General features: G+C 36.9%; 1 protein-coding gene across 2 annotated transcripts in view; it reads right to left on the bottom strand.

Moving 5' to 3' along the window:
- Positions 1–3,986: 3,986 nt before the first annotated feature.
- Positions 3,987–22,246, bottom strand: part of BOLL (boule homolog, RNA binding protein) — a 34,028-nt gene continuing 15,768 nt past the window's right edge. For both annotated transcript variants that reach the window (XM_069780511.1, XM_009918488.2), the window contains 7 exons: positions 21,718–21,845; positions 19,645–19,716; positions 18,578–18,625; positions 10,871–10,996; positions 9,312–9,390; positions 5,279–5,299; positions 3,987–4,281 (listed from right to left, as the gene is read on the bottom strand). In XM_069780511.1, coding sequence (XP_069636612.1) covers positions 4,256–4,281; positions 5,279–5,299; positions 9,312–9,390; positions 10,871–10,996; positions 18,578–18,625; positions 19,645–19,716; positions 21,718–21,845 — 500 coding nt within the window. In that variant the 3' untranslated portion in view covers positions 3,987–4,255. The remainder of the gene's footprint in view (positions 4,282–5,278; positions 5,300–9,311; positions 9,391–10,870; positions 10,997–18,577; positions 18,626–19,644; positions 19,717–21,717; positions 21,846–22,246) is intronic.

The following is a 22,246-nucleotide window of genomic DNA, read 5'->3' as shown; positions in this document are numbered from 1 at the left end:
CTAGGGGGTGGAAGCCAGAAAATTGATTTAGTTTGCTAATATGTGGATGTGACAAGCCAGTGCACAAAGATGACTATTTGCCATTAGCTACTGAATGGCATAGGGCACAGTCCTTATCTGATGTGTCCCCTCCTAGCACATGTGTAAAGCCTTACAACTATCAATTGGAAACTGCAAAAAACCAAAGAGAATGCTGCCCTTCTCTAATCCCCCAAATCAGTGAGGGATCAGGATCTTAATATCTGCAGTTAACTAAATGACTTCTAGAGAAGTAATGTTTGGTAAACAAATTGTGAATTCCAAAAATAAGGACTTGGGACTAAATCTTCTGAATCCTGCGTCAAATGTGTATTTGTTTCACAATACAAGAAATAAGGCTCTAATAGAACACAAAACCTTTCTTTGGCACCTTCAGGGACAGCACTTCATTAAAAAAAATAGACTATGTAGAAATTCTTCCATGGAAATGAATTATTGTTATGATGTGCCAAGATTTCTGTAATATATTTATAATGATGAATTCTAAAATCTGAACATCAAAACAGAAGAACTGGACAGATGTTTTTAGTGATACAGACAGGCTCAGAAACATGACCATCTACAGCAAATGAGTATTTTCCCCCCTCAAAAATAGGCTGATACCCATGCATCCAAAAAATTGTGGGTTTTTTTCATACTTACTGGTAAAACAATCCCCACAGCTGCTATGGTAACAAGTTTTTAAAACCAGAAACTATTAAGTTATATTCACGTAGATTTTTCTACCTAGCAAAAGGTGGAAAGTCACTTCAGGAATCTTGCAGCCAAGACATAGCACATGGCATCTCCCTTCACAACAATTTCTAAACAGCTTAAGAACAGAACCAGACTCCACCCCTCTTCCTGCACAATATGAAAGAATGCTGTTGACAGCTAGAATCATCTTTAAATATATTTAAATATTACACATGGATTATTTACCGATTACAATGCCCACTCTGTAAGATCCCTGAAAGATTAAAAGGAAAAAAAACACAAAAAGAAAACCCCCAAATTACTACAGAGAAAAAAGAAAAATTGAAAAGCTCAAGGATATTTTATGTACATCAAACAAAGACCTCAGTGCTATATAAGCAATAAGCCATAGCTTGCACTCCTATTAGCTACAGAAGCTGTATTTTAACCTTTGAGGAATCTGACTTCTATAAAACATAGAAGGTATCCTAGAGAAGGGAGAGAAGCAGCAAAGGAAAAAAAAAAGAAAATTATCTCCCTGCAGTTGAGGAGAAAGTAGTATTTCATCTCAACTTGTGATACTGCCAGAAGTTCCTAAGTTTTGCACAGACAACAGAAAAAGTCAAAGTAGCAAGAAGTTTTCAATGGTATTGTAATGGTAATAAGTAAATTCTTGCCTTTTTCTTTAGCTAAAAACATACCAGAAAACCAAATTTACTGCTTACCATATGCAAGAAAAATATCAGCCTCATATGAGGATAAACAATTATTAAACTAGTGGTCTAAATTTTATTTTAAAAAGTTATTATTCCCAAGCACTAATATGACACATAAGTAAAACACCTTATAAAAGTAGAGAATACTGATTGCAAAAAAAAAAATTAAAAGTAGACAAACTCTTTTGGAATTGAAAAAAACGTACATAGACTTTAATCCACAGCACATAAAACTTGTCAGTATGTGGGAAAATGGCTTTTACTTTGTAACTAACAGATCTTTTAATTTCTGGATTACAGAAAGTTCAATGTTAAATTTTCCCTTTTATAAAAGTATGCTGGTTTTCAATCTATGTCAGTAACCAAAGTTTATACAATACTCTGTGTATCTGAAATCACCATTTTGTCCTGTAACAGTATTTTTATTAAGAAAGGAAATGCAGGATAAAATCATTGTTTCATGTGTTTTTACCTGTCCAAACTAGAAAATTTTCATTTTATGACTTTACAAAAAGGAGTATTATTTTAACTTAGGCATTTTCAGGCAAATGTTAGAAGTTAGGAAGAACATATCCTCCACGTGATAGGTATGCTAGCAAAGTAGATAGCTAAAAATCTGTTTTACAGAATCTGTAGAAGGTGGTATAAGAATGTTATCTTCCATTCTGTGTGATCTTTTCTAGGATGAAAATGGGGACTTCATGTCTATCGAGGTTTCAAACTCACAGACGAATGATGTGAAAAATTTCTTCTCAAAGAATGCGACCTCAATTCCTAAAGAGGGAAAAATGCTGTATTGTTTCTTCTTTTTCAAAGTGTGTCCCATTTACTACATTAATAATGCTTCACTGAAAATTTACAGTCCATTTTGACATTGCGTCAGCTAGACAGACTTAGTTCAAAAAGGAAAAACAGATTTCCATTATGTACACAGGTGAAGTCAATAGTGGCAAGAAACATCTTCCTTTATTTACAATTATGGAATCTTAACATGAGTTCAGAATTAATTTACCTTAAAAAAAAATCAAGTTTTGTTCATTAATCATATAGCCTTAATAAAGTATGTCAAGCTATTAAAGCAACTGTATCCTCTTTTTAATTGGATAGGGAAAAATTATTTTTGTAATATGTTACAGTGCAAAACTACTTAACCAATTTTGTTTTTTTACTTTTGCATTCTCTGTAACGTAGTTTAGTGCAACGCATTACTGTGGGAATTTATAATAATGCTTATGTAATTTTTTTAGTAGCTAAAAATTCAGATTTATAAAACTTGAGCTGAATAACTGATAGGTATCCTACTTGTAAACTAACAAATAGGCAATGGACTGTGATTAAGTAATTTGTCAGTGGATGCCACTAGCTGCTGACAAAAGCATGGCAAGATCCAGAAAACAGGGCTACCATTATAAGCACTGGCAAGAACAGTTTTTGGAATACTTGTACTATTCTGTTTATTCTTCCTAAGATCAAATTCTCTTACAGTCTCCCTTTGTATCTCAGCTGCTCTGTATCCCATTTGTGGAACTCCCATCTGTTTTATTCTCTTAACCAATCTGAGTCCTTTCTTCCCATTCCTACTATGCCATATCACAGGCTCAAAGTATCTTTGTCTTCTAACCTTATCTTCTTAGGTGAGGTGTTTTCAGCACTAACTTTTTGTTTTGTTAAATTTACTCATCTTTTTACCCTCCCTTGTGGCTCTGCCAGTTGCCTAATACAACCAGCTGTAGCTCCTACATCCCTATCAGGATATTCAACCCAGTTTAATCTCAAGATTTCAGTTTCTTTCCATTATCTACTAGCTCCACATCACGTTGTGCACTGCTTTCCTAAATCTCTAGGTTCCATGGCCATCTAGTGCCAGTCTCCCTGCCCACTTCAGCTTTCATTACATCAACCTTACAGGACTTCAGTCCCAATCTATTTCTTACTCTTTCTTTAGTTTTGACTATTAGAATATGGAGGACACAAACACATTTTCTCTTCTCTACTGTCTGGTCTCAACAGAAAAACTATGCTCAGTTTCACACTGGCAAACTTCTAATAGTTTTTAACAGCCACACGTGGGGATAAAACGCACAGGCACATATACAGACAAGAAGTCACACCTTAACAAATAGCAAGCCCCTGCTACAAATCACTGGGCTGTTTAAAGGCTATCAAATAAGAAACGGACACAAATTTTAACATGTGCAAAACATGTATTCTTCCCTAGCTTCATTTTATTAAAATCCTTATTTTTTTAAAGAAGTGCAAGCAACTAAAAGCAGCACCTTTTTCACAATAAAAGCATGGTTAAGCACCTGCCAGAGTATAACTCCATGAATACAAACCACTAAATCACACAATATAGGGAGAAAAGGGGAGAGAGTTGTCAATAAAGGAATTAAGAGAGTTTTCAGAAACAAAAATCATACATTGAAGTACTGTAAGCTTCCCTCCCAGTTGAAGGAAAATAATCCAAACACACACAGAACTTGGGCAGTCGAACTAGAAATAAAATAATGATGGAATTAATATATACATTATTATCCCAGGAATTAATGACAAGGATTATATAAAATTTGTTTTACATAACAGAATTATTAGGAAATTTACAAACATGCAGGAAGCAGCTAAGCAATATTGCAGACTATGCTAAATTCTATCTGAGCATTTTTTATTATTGACTAATTTGTAAATAGCAAGCATTGCAATGAAACAACTGACCCCAAGTTTCACAACAGGCAGCTGCTAGCTGGTATGTTGATGATGGATCTCAGCCACACGGGAAGGCCTGGACAAGAAAATCAGTACAGGTAGACTAGAGCTGCGCAAATGGCTTAATAGTGAATGCTCCACAGTGTCTGTCAAGTAAAGAGAGAGAGAGAACATACAGATCAGAAAAAGTAAAAGAAAAAACCCACTAAACTGGAATGAGAACAAACTATTAAGACTAGAAAAAGAGGACATTGTAAAGAGAATATAGAATGAAACAATGCGAGAAAAAGCATGCCATCTGCAGCTTTCAGTGTTAATATAAAGTTAACAAATATGTTTTTGGTGGAGTTTAAAATACCCCTTTTACAGGCAACAGACCATGCTACAGCTGGTGACAAGGCTCTTGTTAATCATATATGACGACTATAAGTTTAGATTCATGTCTCTGAGACTAATGTAACTTTAAAGAAAAGGTTTATGCTCTCTCTCAATTTCACTGCATGTATAAATGAAAAAAATACTTACCTATACAGAAAGTATGTTGTAAGGTTTAATTTTTTTGTTCCAGATGGACTATCATACGATAGCACACAACAGTGGTGTAAAATTACTATACTTTTCCCAAAATGATTACACCAAGACTTCTCATAAAAACCACAATTTATGTATAAATATACATGCATATGTATGTATACAAACATGTATAAACACATGTATATTATACACACACACCACACAAATTTTACCCTATTACTCTCAACTACAGAGAAAAATGGAGTGCTCTAGGTTCAGTTAAATTTACAGAACATTCACTACCAAAAGGCCAAGGTGTTAGCATCATGCACCATTATGATCTGAACACATATATACATGAACCATATTACAAATGAATACCCCAAATTCTGTTTTGACATAGGAAGATCCTCTTCTGCCTTTTCAGAGGCAACATAATTACTGCCAATATACTGTAGACTGGAAATGCCCAAGCAAAAACATCTTTGATCTTTCTAAAAAGCATTTTCTTATAGTAGAGTAGAAAATTCAATTTTAAAGCTATCAAAAAAGAATGTGGGGAATAGAGAACAAAGTAATGACAAAAACCAAACGTGCAAACAAATCTGAAAATCAGGATACACTTCTATCATTGATAGGTTCTTGTTGGAGAACTCTGTAAACTGGGTGTTCAGGAAAAAAACCATAAAAATACTTACTACTTTTGTACTCTTCTATGCCTTTCCAGAACATTTTCTGAAGAAAAGGGTAAGCTTAAAAGAAGTACTATAGCTCAGCACTCCAATCCAGTGTATAGCACTTTTAGGTTCCAAGAATTGGATTAAGGAAGATTGTCAGGCTTTATCAGCTAAAACTAGTCTATTGTGGGGACAGGAGTGAAAAGTTTATATAGAGTAAAACTGATTTTTTTTTTTTTTTCCCTCCTGAAACTAAATGTCCAAGCTCAAATAAAAGGGAACAGCTCCTCCCCTCCCCCAAGGACCTAAAGAACCTGCTATAGGAAAAGACACTGTATGATCCCATACTGTTAATGCCGGCCAAAATATTCTGTTGGATACAGATGATGGGAACAGCAAAAACTCGGACAGACTAGAGCCATGCCTACCCCCGATAGGTATACTGCAGCTGGAAAAGACGACCGAGAAGAATAAAAAAACCCCAAAGCATGAAGCAAAACAACAAACCCTGCTCACCTACCCACCTCCGTGTGCCAGACCCTTTTACACCTTTGCTCAGTTTATATAGACTGCAACTGCGTTGCTCAGCATCCCAGGCCTCAGGGGAATCCCTCATACACAAACAATATAAAATAAACATTTACCAGGCCACTACCTCAAAATATTCGTCCAGCAAAACAAAAATTTAACTCGCAGGTATTTCTCCCAGGTCTGAAACCTGAGAACATAAATTTCAATCTTCCCTCAAGTTTCTGCTGTTACTGTAGACTACACAGACCTTACTACCAAACACAATATTAAGACATATCCTCTAGGAGCATCCAAGCATTAATCTATTAGAGGATGATTTAGGATTTGAAACACTGCACAAGATCCAGTAGAGATGAAAAAAACATTCATGCTTCCTAAAAAATAAGTGACACCTAGCAGCCTTTGAGAATGAATGTCAACCTTATCCATTTGTATAGATGTGAAGATGAAATGACTTCCACATACTCATGAACAAAACATGTTACAAACCCCAAAAGAAAACACCTTCAAGTAAATACAAAGGATCACTAGCAAACACTTGATCAAGGGGAGGGGATTAGTATTTTTGATTGAAACCTGATCTTAAATACCAAATTTGGATCTAAAAAAATAAGTTATAGTTGGAAGTTGGGGAAAGTTTTCTTCTAGTTTTCATTTAAGACTACTACAGATTTTGTACTGGAAGTTACATCAACAAAATCCTATTTAAGTGGTAGGATACAATGAAAAATAAATTAGAGAATTGCCAGAACCAAAGCTGCCTTTGTTAACTGCTACATGGTTTACATGATTAACAAACTGAGCTCTCTTTATACATCCACAACATTAATGGAAACACTGGCTTAGAGATTTGTGATTTTCTTCAGTAAAGATTTCATCCATTTTGTTTGCTCACCCTTGTGACTTAATTAAAATATGACTGCAATGCATGCTCCACTTTGAGCTGTATTTAAAAGCTGTAAGAAGTCTACAACTGCCAAAAATATCTGGATATTGGCTGTACCCATCCGACTCTCACCGTAGGACTTACAGCTCCTAGTATAAAGCAGATGTTTATTCCTAATGCAATTCCTAATGCTGTGGAGGCAATTAGCAGATTACCTTCAAGGTAAGGTCATTCATTACTTTAGGCATCTGCTCTCTCTTACATGGCCACTACTTGGCAATTTTCAAGCAGCAGATGCATTTGTTGGGATATTTTAACAAGACTACAGCCAGCAGGCACTATTTTTATGCAGCTGGGGAGCAGGTGGTAATGACACAACCACTTGCTTAATACATAGCAGTCTGCTGTCAACATTTGCTCTTTTTTTCAATTGTTGAGTGCTCAGCCACAGTGATAGACACAATACAAGCTGATCATATTCATTATACATTAAATATATTCAAAACTTTAAGTGGGTATGTGAAAAGGTAAGGTGAAATGTGAAAAGGAAGAATTATATTCCAGAACTACTAATTACTACTAAACGAAGCTAACTAAAGAAATAAAAATTAAAACCTGTCAAAAACTCTTTACCATCAGCTTATAATGAATAAAATTATTGGAATTCAGCAAGTCTTTGTAAGAGTTTAACTGTATATATGAATCTACTTCAGACCCGAACAGAGCAGAGTTTCAATTATGGGTAACAAGACTTCTGAGAAAACAGGTAAGAATGAGCAAGAAATACAGTGAAGGAATGGACAGGATTAGCAATTTCATGCTCAGTTTCATCAAGTTTAAATCTGCACTGGTAACAAAGTCTTACTTCTTCTACCTTATCCCAAACTTTTTATAGGTACAAGAGTTTGTGCAGTTGCTTGACAAACCGGTCTGAGGAACTGATGCAAGTTTAAGTTAGCTCTTTTTGGGTGGTGGGAGTGGGGCTTCATCTTCAACTACATCCATTCCCTGACCTGGTTTAACCACATTGCCTCACAAAAACATCTACCAGCACAGGAAATGGGTGGTGTGGAAAATGGAATGAATTGCTGGGTTATGCCAGCTTTGGCTGTGTGCGAGATCACTTCTAAAGCTATGAATAAACATAGAAAATACTGTATCATGAGAGTCTGAATTTGCAGCTCATTTCCTGTGCCACAGTAACCAAACGTGGTTTTACCATGCATGCACACATTCTACTATAAATTAACACATTATCACTTATCACAGAGTAAACTACTTTGCTATAAAGTGAAGCATGGTACTATGGCAATTACTGTAGAAGAGGAAGAGCTATCATGCTCTAGATCTACCTTGTAACTTACTTCACACTATCTTGTTCGTATAGCCTTGACCCTAGGAAAGACAATAGAAGTCAAGTTTCAAGGTAAAAAGCTTGTTTCTCTATTTGATACAGTAAGTATGCACTGGTTTTTGATTCTGAGACTACTATTGCCATTTTTTTAAAAAGTGTTTTCATACACTGTTAGAAAATGGAATATAAACTGGATATTATGATCACTGTGTTACACCAACTCCCTTTTAAGTATTTCTTAAAAATATGAATCACTCAAGATTAGTATTCTCAAATTCATGTTTAGCTTCTGATTTTTTTATTGGAGTACTTGCATTTTATTCCAAGACAACACTTAATGTTACAGCCCCCTCTACTGGAAATATTTAGTAGATATTATTACACAATAGTCTGGAAAAAAGATTCTTCTCTTAAAAGAAATGTAAAATAAATGAAAAAAATACATATAAAAGCCTATAACATGGCTTTGATTCATTCCTATTTAGTCTGTTATTTGTAGTTGAGTAAGCATCTTTCACAGAAGAGCAAGTGCTGTAATATCAAGTAAAACTACTGATACCTTTAGTCCTTTGCTATCAGGCAAATCTAGTTCAGACGTTATTTCATATGTTGTATTAATAACCTTACTAATTTAGGCAAAAGGACCTTAAACTGGGACCCAAAAAACCCCAACAACTTGCATCAGGTGACATGGAAGAATCACATTTTAGAACAGCCATTCAAAATCAGGACTGCACAGAAAAACACCCACAGGTGGCCAACCGGGACAGCTTTTCATCCTCTGTGTTCCAAAACCCCACCTCTCCACAACATGAGGTGCTTATCTAAGGCTGCAAGTAATGAATTCAATTTCTCAAGATCCAGAGACATGCAGACAAGGATTTGTAACCATCATTTCAAAGAACTGAATGAGGTTCACAGATTTCTCTCAAAATACATTTTTTTATTTGCAGTTTTCTTTATATCTCAAGTTTTAAAATAACTAGTCATGGGTTTTTTTGTTTCCCCAAATAGTTCCAAAATAAGTAATACCTACGTCCTCTGTAACAAAGCCTCAACAAAAAAAATATCAGTTTGTCGGAAACATTTCCATTTTCCTTTATTTATTAATTCATTAATAAAAGACTTTCATCCCTGCCCCTCTTGTCTTACTGTCTCCCTGGAAAAAACAGGACACTAATACTACCATGCTTGCTTTAACTATCTTAGTTTGACACTCACAGGTCCAGGTATGGCTATGGCACTCTGGGCATAAGGCTGGTGATGTGGTGCTTGAACTCCATGATCAGAATACAGCTGGTATTAAAAAAAAAAAAAAAAGGCAGAAAAACCTGTTACACAATTTTGCGTTTTTGCAAACCTTTCACATGAATTTAGATTCCCTAAAACTCAAATTGTGGGCTCTGTTTATCTAAACTACTGACTTTTTACAAACCGAAATTTCAATATTTAAATCTGTTTTCCCCACTGTATCGAAGTTTGGTGAATATAGTTTATCTCAATCAGTATCAAAACGCACTTTCCTTGACAGAAGTAGCATGCTTATCTACTGCAAATCCATTTCACTCAGCTCTAACTGGAGCAGTGTTTAAATGTGTAGATCAGCAGGTTGAAATGTGATTCTCAGCATTATCACCATTAAAAAGTATTTACATACAAATAATACACAGGCTTTTCTTTTGATTTTACACCATCTTCTGAATTTCCACATACGGCTTCCTTTAACATCAACAAATTATGTACCTGTGAACTGAGACCATGTTACATCCAAATATTCCTTAACTAGTTTCAGTATTTTTCTTAGTGCTCACAGATTTCAAATTTTTCTCTGTAACTTGATATCTGATTTATGAAATACAAGAGGTAAAACAGTAACATTGATAATAAGATTTATGATTATACAATATATACCAAGATTTATGCAGTTTAGAAAAGAGAAGAAAAACCCCAACAACCAAAGTCTTGTATTATTCAATACCTTTGTAAGGAAATTATATTACTTGGGTATCTCAGGATTTCCTGCTTAAGATATCTGAAATACCAGTTTTGGAACTTCTCTTGTAATAATACAATACTCTTCAACTTTTGTAAAAATACTTGATTACTGTCCTAATTTACCATTTATATTGGCATCCCTGTTAAAGAGGAATGAATTATCAAACAGGAAAAGTACCAATTAATTGTAATATATTTTCAATTTTATAGTAAGTTTTTCTGTAGTGAATTATTTACTGTCATTTTTAATATCCAATTATAAAGAAATGGCCTTATTGTACATTAAGAATCTCTTAAGAAACATTAGAAATGCTATTGATATAGAAGCAAAAAAACCTGTAAACAAAGAAAAAAGTTATTTTGTCATTCAACTACTCTTAACTCATTCTGATCTTCAGAATATTTAGAAACGAGCTTCTACTTAGAGAAGAATTATTACTTCAGGAAGCTGTTATGGCTTAGGTAGACTAATCCAGCATTCTGAAGAGTCTGACTAATTTTATTTAAAAAAAAACCCAGACACCAAATTGACTAGTCTTTATAGTGCTGTCATACACTTGTGACTCAAATATTTCAGAACCAAAGCATCCTCCTAGAAAACTGGAAGAGATACTCTAACTTGAGGACAACAGAAATGACTTAGCAGCATCATGGGTGTGGGGGTAAGTATAGGGCATAGTTGATGTAGGTGCTCTGAATTGCCTGTACTTAAACTAAAAGATTATGTTTTTCTATTAAAGATAAATGCTTCAATTGTAAGTAAAGTTTTTTACAAAAGTACCTCAGGAACTGCAGCTTCCACTAGGAGAGGCGGAGGTATACATCCACTTTCCTGGGTAATCCCTATTGGCTGATAAATGACTTCAGATGGCTGCAGATACAAGAATGACGGTGAAGAGGCAGGAGACTGAAATAAAACACATTGTTTTCATAAGTTATATAACTTAGGCATTATAAATACCAAAGTTTATTTTACAGTCTTCTTTGCTACATATAAACGAAGATAAAGCTTTAAAAGAAAGTGTCAAATTAATCTTTGATAACTTCAGGAAACTAAGTGAGGGGGAAGTGGGTAGAAATGTCAGAGAGCAGGACAAAACAAAAGCAAAGATGTCCTTTAATCACTTTCATATATTTTTCAGATATTATTTACATTTTGGAGAGCATTGTTAGAGAAACCCTAAAATTTATAAAATTAACACTTACTCTCAAGATCACAGAAACATAATACAGTTTAATTTTCTCTTGAAAAAAATGTTACATTAAAAAAACCCAAGTATTTTTGTTTTAAAATTAAACCCACAGTATTTCTGTAAATCAGCATCCAGATTTCAAAGCAACAGACAGACATCTATTAAGAGTAGAACTGACCATAATTGGACAAGTCTGGCTGCTACTAAAGTAATGAGGATGCATTCTAACAGTTCAAGCTTAAGGGACTTAGTCCTCCTTTCGGCTTCAAACTCCTCAAGTTCTTTGAGTAGCAACATTTCCATATTAAGCTCCTTTGCTACAGAGATCACAAAACCAGTGAAGTCTCCCCGCTAAAATTACCAAGTTAACAATTTCAAGTTCTTCCTCCTATTTCAAGGGTCTGGGTCTAATTTCATCATACTTGTGTGTCTTGTTGAAGATTAACCTAAAAATGTGAAATGATCTGTTTCTTTCTATGCAAGATGTTCTTTGTATGGGTATTAAGCTGATAGTCTACAGACACTTAATTATTTGTGATCAGAAAAGCAAACAGCTAGCGTTCTTTAACCAAGGACATCCTGGAGTAATTTGGGCCTTGAGGAACCTCAAAGAAGAATTCAAAGACCAATAAGAAGGAAACATCCCACCCTAGAAGGCGCCAAAAGTTGAGTCACTGATAACAGGCATGAAGTCAGTGGATGTCTGCGGTAACTGGGGGTAAAGGCGGCTAGGGGAGATCGTGACCACTGACTCCATTCAAGACCTAAAAGACTTACCCCCACTCCTTGAGCATGTGCTGTAGAATAAAAGAACACTGTACCTTTAATTCAAAGATGAGAAAACCTTAGCCCAATAGAAATAGTGGCAGCTAAACAAGTACCAATAATGATTTTGGGAAACGACTTTGGAAACTAAGTGGGTGAATCTGAAACTGTATAAATTGCTTGCTTGTTTAACTGTAGGGTGTGCTAGCTTTGTGGAATTACCACCTAGCACCCACCTTTGCGCAAATATGAAATAAATAATGTCTCTCCTGAGTGTGTGATTATTGGCTCGTTGCACACTGTGTGACGAATCCGCTTTTCGGACAACAGGTTTTGGCAACCCAGATGGGACAGCCGTAAAGCCCTGCTGGGATCGACTTGCCAGCTACCGGCAGGGAGAAGCTGCTCTTCAAACTCCAGCACGCACCGACCTTTTGTTTTGGGGACTCCGTGAGTACTCTCCCTGTCCGGAGCAGGTAAGCAGCACAAAGGTGCAACATGCATATTAGAGACGTTGCAAGGGGGGTACTTTATATGGTAAAGGTATATAGAGATATTTTATAAAAAACTTGTACATGCTTGACAGTGACGACTAGAGTGCATGAAAGCATGGTTAAGAATGTTCTTTTGGGCTAAGAGTATGGAAGCAGGACAGTCTGCAGAGCCTCCCTTTTGCTCTCCTATAGGATGCATCCTAAAATATTGGAACAAGTTTGGTGGGGATCCCCTAACAAGGAAGAAATTAAAAGAGTACTGCACTCAATGGTGGCTGGTGTATAAATCAGATGATGAAGAAAAATGGCTGGAAATGGGAACTTTGAATTACAGTATTATTTTGCAGCTAATGCTGTTTTGTAGAAGGCAAGATAAGTGGGATGAAATCCCATATGCAGATATGTTCTTTGCTTTAAGAAATTGTTATGAAATGAGAGAGATGCAAATTATAAGTATCTGATAAGGAAGTTACAAAAGGTAGATGGTATGTCAGGGATGACAATAACTCAACTGATTGAGATTTCTTATAAGGTGTATAATAACACAGAATAGTTAGAAAAGAAAGAAAAACAAAAGAAGAAACTAAAAGATGAGAAGCAAAAGGCTGCTATTTTAGCAGCTGCGTTTAGTCAAGTGCAAACATCCTCCAGGGGAAGGGGTTTCACGAGAGGATGGGAGCTTGGAAAGGGATGGGGAGAAGGGGTAAACATTGAGAACAGAACCCCTTTGGGGCTCGACCAATGTGCCATTTGCAAAGAAAGGGGACACTGGAAAAATGAATGTCTGAAAAAAAGACCAACTTGGTCTCCCCTTTGTGCCCCTATCCCTGAGGCTGATTTACTAGTGATCAGTACAGAGGATTCTGATTGACAGGGACCAGGCTGGGCTTCCCCAGCCAAGCCCCTGGTTCCAGTCAAGCTGGGGAATGAAATTGTTACATTTTTGGTAGATACAGGGGCAACTTATTCTGTGTTAAATAGCTGTAAGGGACCTATAAGTAAGTTCTCTATGGCAGTGGTTGGTGCCATGGGAAAGCAAGAGGTTAGGCCCTTTCCCAACCTATGATGTGTGAAATTGGAAAGAAAACATTGATGCATGAATTTTTGTATATGCCAGAATATCCATTACCTGTTATGGGATGGGATTTACTAACTAAATTGGGAGCACAGATAACTTTTGAAGAAAAATTCAAGTGCATGCTCCTCAGAGTAATGCCTGGGGAGCACAAGTTTAGACGTTACAAGAGTCAGTGGAAATCAAGGACATGAAGAATGAACAAGTTGAAATCCCCTCTGAAATTATGGATGTGGTGGTCCCCTTTGTGGGGGCAACAGAGGCCTGGAAGAACTAGATCAGCCAAACTGGTTAAAGTGGAATTAAAACAGGGGGTGAAGCTGTGCTGGACCTAAAAGATGCCTTTTTCTGTATTCCTCTGGAAGAATGGAGGCAAAAACTGTTCACCCTCAAGCAGGAGAGACCTACAACAGGACACAAGATGCAGCTATGTTGGACAGTACTTCCCCAAGGATTTAAGAATAGCCCCACCATCTTTGGTAATGTACTAGCAAAGGAATTGAACAATGGCAAGGCAAGAACTTGTTAATTACCTTGCTACAATACGTGGATGACATCCTGTTGGGGGCAAATACCACTGAGGAGTTTAGAGAAGCAACCATTAGTTTATTGAACTTTTTAGGGCTAGCTGGCTATTGAATGTCTCAGAAAAACACGCAGATTGCACAGAAAAATGTGACCTATCTTCGTTTTGAAATTTCTCAAGGAGAAAGAAAACTGGGGATCGAGAGGAGGGAAGCGATTTGTCATGACTGCCCCACCCAAATAAAAAGAGTTAAGAGGATTTCTTGGAATGGCCAGGTGGTGTCGCCTTTCGATACCCGATTTTGGATTGATGGCTAAACCTTTGTATGAGGCTATTAGGGGACCAGAAGTGTTGGAATGGACTCTGGAATGTTGAGAAGGGTTGAAGAATATAAAGGTTGCTCTTATGAGGGCCCCTGCACTAGGCCACCCCCATTTGACAAAGCCTTTTGAGCTTTATGTGATTGAGGACATCAAGCAATGGGAGTGCTTGTACAAACTTTAGGGGACTGGAAAAGACCAGTAGCTTACTTTTCCGAACAACTGGATAATGTAAGCTCTAGATGGCCAGGATGCTTAAGGGCAGTAGCTGCAGCAGTGATGTTAATACAGGAGGCACAAAAGATAAGAATGGGACAAAGAATCAATGTTTACGTGTCACATGCAGTTATAACTGTTTTGGAACAAAAAGTACATCACTGGCTGTCTCCGAGCAAGATGGTACAGCACCAAGCAACCTTGCTTGAACAAGAGGATGTGGCAATGAAAGTATCTAATACTTTAAATCCAGCATCATTGTTGCCCTCTTGATAAGAAGGATTAACACATGATTGTTTACAGACCATTGAGCAAGTATATTCTAGCCATCCAGATTTTAAGGACTCCCCCCTCTACAACATCTTGATTAGGAGCTATTCACTGATGGAAGTAGCTTTGTAAATAAAGGGGAACAGAAGGCTGGGTATGCTGTTGTGACTTTGGAGAAAGAAACAGAAGTGGAACCATTGCCTGTAAATATATCTGCCCAGAAAGCTAAACTGATTGCTTTAACTTAAACTTTGGAATTATCAGAAGGAAAATGAGCTAATGTATATACTGATTCAAAATACCCCTTTGGTGTGATACATGCTCATGGTACAATTTGGAAAGAAAGAGGACTGTTATCCTCACAAGGGAACTGATGTACTTAAGAAATGACATACTTAAGAAATTATGTACTTAAGCCACCTTAAGACCACCACAAAGGTCTTGTGAAACAAGATACCCTTTGTATAAACAAGGCAGGCCTCGCTAATGACTGTGCCCTGAAGAACTGAAAGACTGATAAGAAGGGAACATCCTACCCCAGGAGGCACCAAAAAGTTGAATAATTGCTAATAGGCATGAAGTCTGCAAAAACCTTTGATAACTGGAGGAAAGTTAAGGGCGGCAGGGGGAGATCACAACCACCAACTCAAGACCAAAAAGACTTACCCCCCCCCCCCCTTGTTGAGCATGCGATGTAGAATAAAAGAACACTCTACCTTTAATTTGAAGCAGGGAAACCTTAGCCCAACAGAAATTGTGGTGGATAAGTGACTACCAGTAGTAGTTTTGGGGAATAACTTTGGAAATTCAATACATATAACTGAACTGTATAAATTGCTTGCCCGTTGAGGTATGGTGTGTACTACCTTTGTGGATTACCACCTAGCCCCCATCTCTGCACAAACATGAACTGGAATAAATACCTCTGCTCTGTGTGTTTATTGGCGTTTCGCACACCAGGTAAACGACCCCACTTTTGGGACAACAAAACCCCATAAAATATGGCAAAGAAATTAGGGAAGTACTTGATGCAGTTAACAAGCCTAAAGAAATAGCAGTTTCACATTGCAAAGCCCATCAGTCTGGATGTACTAATGTAATTAAAGGAAATAAAAAGCCGATGAGGCTGCAAAGAGGGCAGCTTTATCAATAAACGTAGCAGAATTAATCCCAGAAAGAGTTGTGAAAATTGAAGTACCTGTATACACCAAAAAGGAAAAGAGACTTGCAGCATTACTGGAATGTAAGACGACTCTGGAAGGATGGTGGGTAACCTTGATGGGTCAGTGTAGAGTGACTTTGCCTATAATGAAGGAGCTAATAGAAAGGACGCATAGAAGTACACACGTGGGAGTTGAAGCTTTGCTTGAGGCAACGAGACCATATGCTGTGGGAATTAATATGTTGTTAATAGATAAAGGGATTGTACAGAAATGTGAAGTTTGTTTAAAGAATAATCCTAAATTCAGAAAAGGCCCCCCTAGGAGAGGTAAGCAAAGGTTTTACACCTGGAGATAACTGGAAAAAATCAAATTTTCTGAGCTACCTAGTTGTAGGGGATCTAGAAATCTACTGGTGATCGTGGATACTTTTTCAGGATGGCCCAAAGCTTTCCCGTGTCACATCAACAAGGCAAGAGAACTGGTAAAAGTTTTACTTAAAGAAATCATTCCGAAATTTGGGCTACCAAAAGGGTTCTCCTCAGACCGAGGACTGCAATTTGTAGCAGAGATAGTCCAAGGGATATCCAAATTTTTACAAATCAAATGGGACTTGCATACCCCATGGAGGCTGCAAGCAAGTGGGAAGGTAGAAAGGATGAATCAAACAATGAAGATACAAATTAGTAAATTGTATCAGAAAACACACATGAAATGGATTGAAATTTTACCATTAGCATTATTAAGAGTTAGAGTTACTCCAAGGGTCAGAGAAGGGCTTAGCCCTTTTGAGATCTTATATGGAAAACCATATGTAACAAATTTAACTAGAAAAGGAAATTAAATGTGCCTAAAAGGTGTCCAGATACTTAGTGATCACCTCTTGTCCTTGGCAAGAGTTCTTTCTTCCCTGTACAGGTATATCCAAATAAGAACCCCTGTACCTTTGGATTCACCTCTGTATTCATTTAAACCAGGAGATCAAGTATATTTGCAAACTTGGAGAGAAGAGCCACTAGCAGAAAAACAGAAAGGACCTTATTTGGTGTGGCTGACAACTAATACCATCGTGAAGCTGCAGGGAATTGACTCATGGATTCACTATACGCAAGTGAAAGCAGCACCTCCTACAATGTGAAAAGTTGAGGAAACTGGACCTTTGAAGCTGAAAATACAGAGATATATGAACTGTACTTGGATTAACATAAAGCCCATCCTGCATTTAGAGTGTACACAAGGGGAAGTGTTTTTAATATTGTCTTACAGGAATTATTTTAATATTTTTTGTTCTATTTGTACAAGTTTACTCAATCTTAATAGTTGTAGTAGTGATATTTGTCTGTATCTATGTAATCATATAATGTATTTTTACAGGTATTTCTAAATTGTTACATTTAGAATGAAACTTGTATGAAGAATATTCATACAAGTCTCAAGGGGGGGATTGTTGAAGATTAACCTAAAAATGTGAAATGATCTGTTTCTTTCTATGCAAGATGTTCTTTGTATGGGTATTAAGCTGATAGTCTACAGACAATTATTTGTGATCAGAAAAGCAAACAGCTAGCATTCTTTAACCAAGGACATCCTGGAGTAATTTGGGCCTTGAGGAACCTCAAAGAAGAATTCAAAGACCAATAAGAAGGAAACATCCCACCCTAGAAGGCGCCAAAAGTTGAGTCACTGATAACAGGCATGAAGTCAGTGGATGTCTGCGGTAACTGGGGGTAAAGGCGGCTAGGGGAGATCGTGACCACTGACTCCATTCAAGACCTAAAAGACTTACCCCCACTCCTTGAGCATGTGCTGTAGAATAAAAGAACACTGTACCTTTAATTCAAAGATGAGAAAACCTTAGCCCAATAGAAATAGTGGCAGCTAAACAAGTACCAATAATGATTTTGGGAAACAACTTTGGAAACTAAGTGGGTGAATCTGAAACTGTATAAATTGCTTGCTTGTTTAACTGTAGGGTGTGCTAGCTTTGTGGAATTACCACCTAGCGCCCACCTTTGCGCAAACATGAAATAAATAATGTCTCTGAGTGTGTGATTATTGGCTCGTTGCACACTGTGTGACGAATCCGCTTTTCGGACAATGCTTCTGCTAGCAATACTCCAGTGAAACATCACAGTATCAGTTAATAAGCTAGTTAATACTCATTTCTCCTATCAGGCAAAACATGGCACTTTTTACCTGCTTCTGAGAACATATTAGATAATTTACTACCAACTTTTTGCCAGAGGGAGAAGGGTGGGAAGGATGCTTTCTTTACATAAGATTTGGATTTCATGTTTCAATAAATGCTATTTCATGCCTTCTATTGTATCAGCAAGCATTGCAAATGCATTGCTAAAATATAGCAATCGGTATTTATTTCAACAGTGTTGTGAATAGCGGGAAACGTTACTGTTAGAAAAGCGCACCATACCTTTAAACTAGATGCAAACTAACAGTAAAATACTTTACCTGTGGAACAGACCACTGCCACTGACTTGGAAGACACTGTGTTGGTGCCTAAATTCAAAGAAAAAAGGTATTACTTATGTGATTAAGAATATACACATACTAGAATTCCCAACATATAGAATCAAACGCATCTCCAATCTATAATCAATTCTTAATTAAAAGAAGAAATATTGTCATTAAACCCTCAAATAATTCAGGAACATATTTTTCTCTACTTCCACTCAGCCTCTGACTTGGGCATTTCATAAGCTTCTAAAATACTAAAGCATGTAAGAAGCATGCCTAATTAGGAAAACAGAAGATACAATATGCATAATACTGTATAAATATAATGTGTAAGTGTATAATATGTATAAAATTGTTCAATATGCATAGATTCCAATATGCATTAAAAACATGGACATACTGCATAAATCCTGTAGTGGGCCACCAAGGTGGTTAGTGGACTGGAGAACAGACATATCAGAATGCTGGGAGAATTGGGTTTGTTCAGCCTTGAGAAGGATAAAGGCGGGAGGGGATAATTATTGCTGGCTACAACTACCTAATGGGGGTGGGGGCATAAATATGACTGAGCCAGATTCTCATAAGAGGTCTTCAGAGCACAAGAGTCAACTGACACAGGCTGGAACACCACTGAAAATTTTAACTAGTTAAAAGGAAAAAAAAGTCTTTTACCATGAGAAGGGTCAAGTATTGGAATAGGCTGTCCAGAAAGGTTGTGGAATCCCCGTGAACTGCAGATATTTAAAATTCAACTGCACAAGTTCCCAACAAACCTGATCTAACCAGCCCTGCTTTGAGCAGTAGTTTGGCTTAGATGATAAAAGTTAAGGATGGTACTAAGCCAGTTGTCTAGCAACACCAAAGAAAATTTTAATTTATTACATAGGAAGAATAAATTGTATTCTAGTGAAAAGAAAGTGTTCAATGAAATTAAAATCTGTTTTACATTACTATTTTGAAAAGTCCTTTTATCTCCTAAACAGATCCAAGACAGTGCTGCAAATAAAACTGCATAGCTGGAAGGAATGCTGATGGTCTGAAACCCATTTTCAAACAGATACCTGATAATGGTATGTAGGAGACTGATAAACTGGTTGAGCTACCATCATAGGTGAACCGGAAACGGAGCGCGGCTTAAAAAGAAAAAAATTACAAGTCTTAATGCAGCAATTTCATAAATTGTCACTCCCATTAAGAACAGTTCTGGAATACTGTAATGCTGAACCACCTCCCATGCCCTCTGAAAATGGATTTACCAAGTTTTAACTTACACTTAGATTCTTCAAAACCACTGTTTCTAAGGGCCTACATTAGAGATGAAACAAAAATCTTTGGCATATTTACTTAGTTCTTTCCAGAAAGCAGTAGGCCATCACAGATTATCTGGATATGCTAAGGCCATCTACTACCCTGACCATAGGTACATTTTTGTAAACACTTAGGGCAATCTAAGTTGTCACTGACATATTCCTACACTCTCCATGCCCCCAACCCAATCCTCCCTTTTCCATTCCCCATCTCACACCAACCCAAGCATTCATCTGATTTGACAGTGAGCCAATTTAGGGAACTAAACCAGCTAGAAACCTGCCCGGCTTTTGTGGGGGCCCAGTTTAGGGTCAGAGAAACACCAGTGAAAGAAAGGGGGGCAGAAATATATGGCCATGATAGAGGTCAACATCGCACTGTGAAACTCTAGTTCTGATCAGTTAAAGCTAGCATGTGTAACTCCCATGTCATTAAATTCCTTCATTCCTGCAAGTATTTAGGAAGGAACAGCTCCAAAACTACTTTAACTCATTCTACACTATATGAAAATGCAGAATGCAAAATGGAAAAGACCCAATGAGAACTGTTATACATGCACAATACACACTAAAAAGTATTAATATCTTTAATTTGATTAATGTTTTCTGTAACATCAAATTTGCAGGTTTTTTTCTTCAACTTCTTTATATAGGTACTTTCCTAACAATGAAAACTACAAATATGTAAATAACTGAAGCCAAAAGAGGCAGCACTATTTGTAATTGGAAATATTGAGCGCTATTTGTTTGAAACACAGTGGATCTGAGCCAGGGCACCGGAACCAAAGTTCAGTACTAGAACACGAAAAAAACCCTGTTTTTTCCAACAGATAGGATTTGAGCAAGTTATCTAGATCTGTATAACATGAACTTCAAAAAGCCTTTCTAAAATATGTGAATAGGTGCTTATGCTTATCCTCTAAAGTTGATAAGGCACTATAAGGCACTATATCATGCCTTTGTTAGAGGAGCAAGCATCTCAGAAGTGATAAAAACAGAGGTTAAATACTGAGGGAAAGATTCTACAGTGCCAAAATGAACAACATAAAAGAAGCTCTTACTGCCCTCATCTCTGTTTTGGGAAAGTTGTTTTTTATTTATTAGTAATTATTCTATTGAGCTTTTCCCCCCAATATGTGAAGGGATTTTCCACTCATATGTAGAGATGGTATGTACAGCCTCGGTGAATGCTGCTTTTACAGAAATTAGTAAGGATGCATCCCCTATGTAGGTCCTGTGCCTTATGCAGACCCCATCAGTCTTGCAATCCTTCCTTCTTGTAGAAAAAACTGAAGCAATTGACAATGCCTTCCTGTATTTCCCAAGAAATTCTGTCCAATTTCCCCAAGCCAACCAATTAGCCTATTGAATTATCTTCCTCCTAAAACAAGCAGTATTCTTGAAAAAAGAGTATGTATCTATACAGACTATAAAATTACCCAGTTTCACTTTTGCTTTGTTGATCTAGTATTATGTTCTCTTTTTATACCCAGCATAATAGTTTGCAGCTAAAAACACTTCACTTGTGGAGGAATAATCAGGGTCATAAGCACCACCAACTCCTCAGTAAAACAAAACTTCTCCTGGGGTAGCGCCCACACTGATTCTGAACTACCCTGCTCAATAGGCCACATCAAAGCAAAAGTCCCCTGCAGAAGAACAATGAACTTAAGTAGTATTTAAAAAACACAAAATAAACAGACTAATATAAGCCATTAAACATCAAACATGAGGCACCGCCAAAGAAACTGGAAGGAGGAGGGACTTGGAAACACTGCACTCATCCTGGTCCACAGAAAAGCATATATACAGAAATAAATTACTTACTGGCCACGGCTGTGGAACAGAAGCAACTTCAGATGTATGAAAATAAGCCACTCCATTATGGTAAATATAAGGATATCCACTTGAAGTAGTTAAGTACATTGTACCAACTTCTGGTATTACAGTAGAACCTGGAATTAATATTTTAAAGTTTACTTACCAGTAAATTTTATTTTTTTAGATGTGTAGGTCATAAAAAAGAAGAAAAGATCATTTCTGATCTTCAGACAAGCAAAACACTCAAAGCAAAGAGCAGAGCAGTGTGCCTACTGCCATCTCAATTCCCTCTCAAACACAAAATCATGAAAGCAGATGGTCAAAGGATGCCTCCAGAAGTAGATGGGAAGGGGTGCAGAAGATGACGTGTATAAATTACAAAACACCAACAACTTCAGTTACCAGAAAATACATATACTTTTTAATCTTCAAATGTCCGAAGGTAACACATTGTAGGAGATTTTCACTGGTAACCTCCACATATTCATATTTAGCTGAAACAGGATCCAAGCACTAAAAACAACAGAATGATTTC

This window comes from Haliaeetus albicilla, chromosome 4 (genome assembly GCF_947461875.1).
Source record: "Haliaeetus albicilla chromosome 4, bHalAlb1.1, whole genome shotgun sequence".
NCBI classification, from domain to species: domain Eukaryota; kingdom Metazoa; phylum Chordata; class Aves; order Accipitriformes; family Accipitridae; genus Haliaeetus; species Haliaeetus albicilla.
This window is presented reverse-complemented; position numbering and strand designations above follow the sequence as displayed.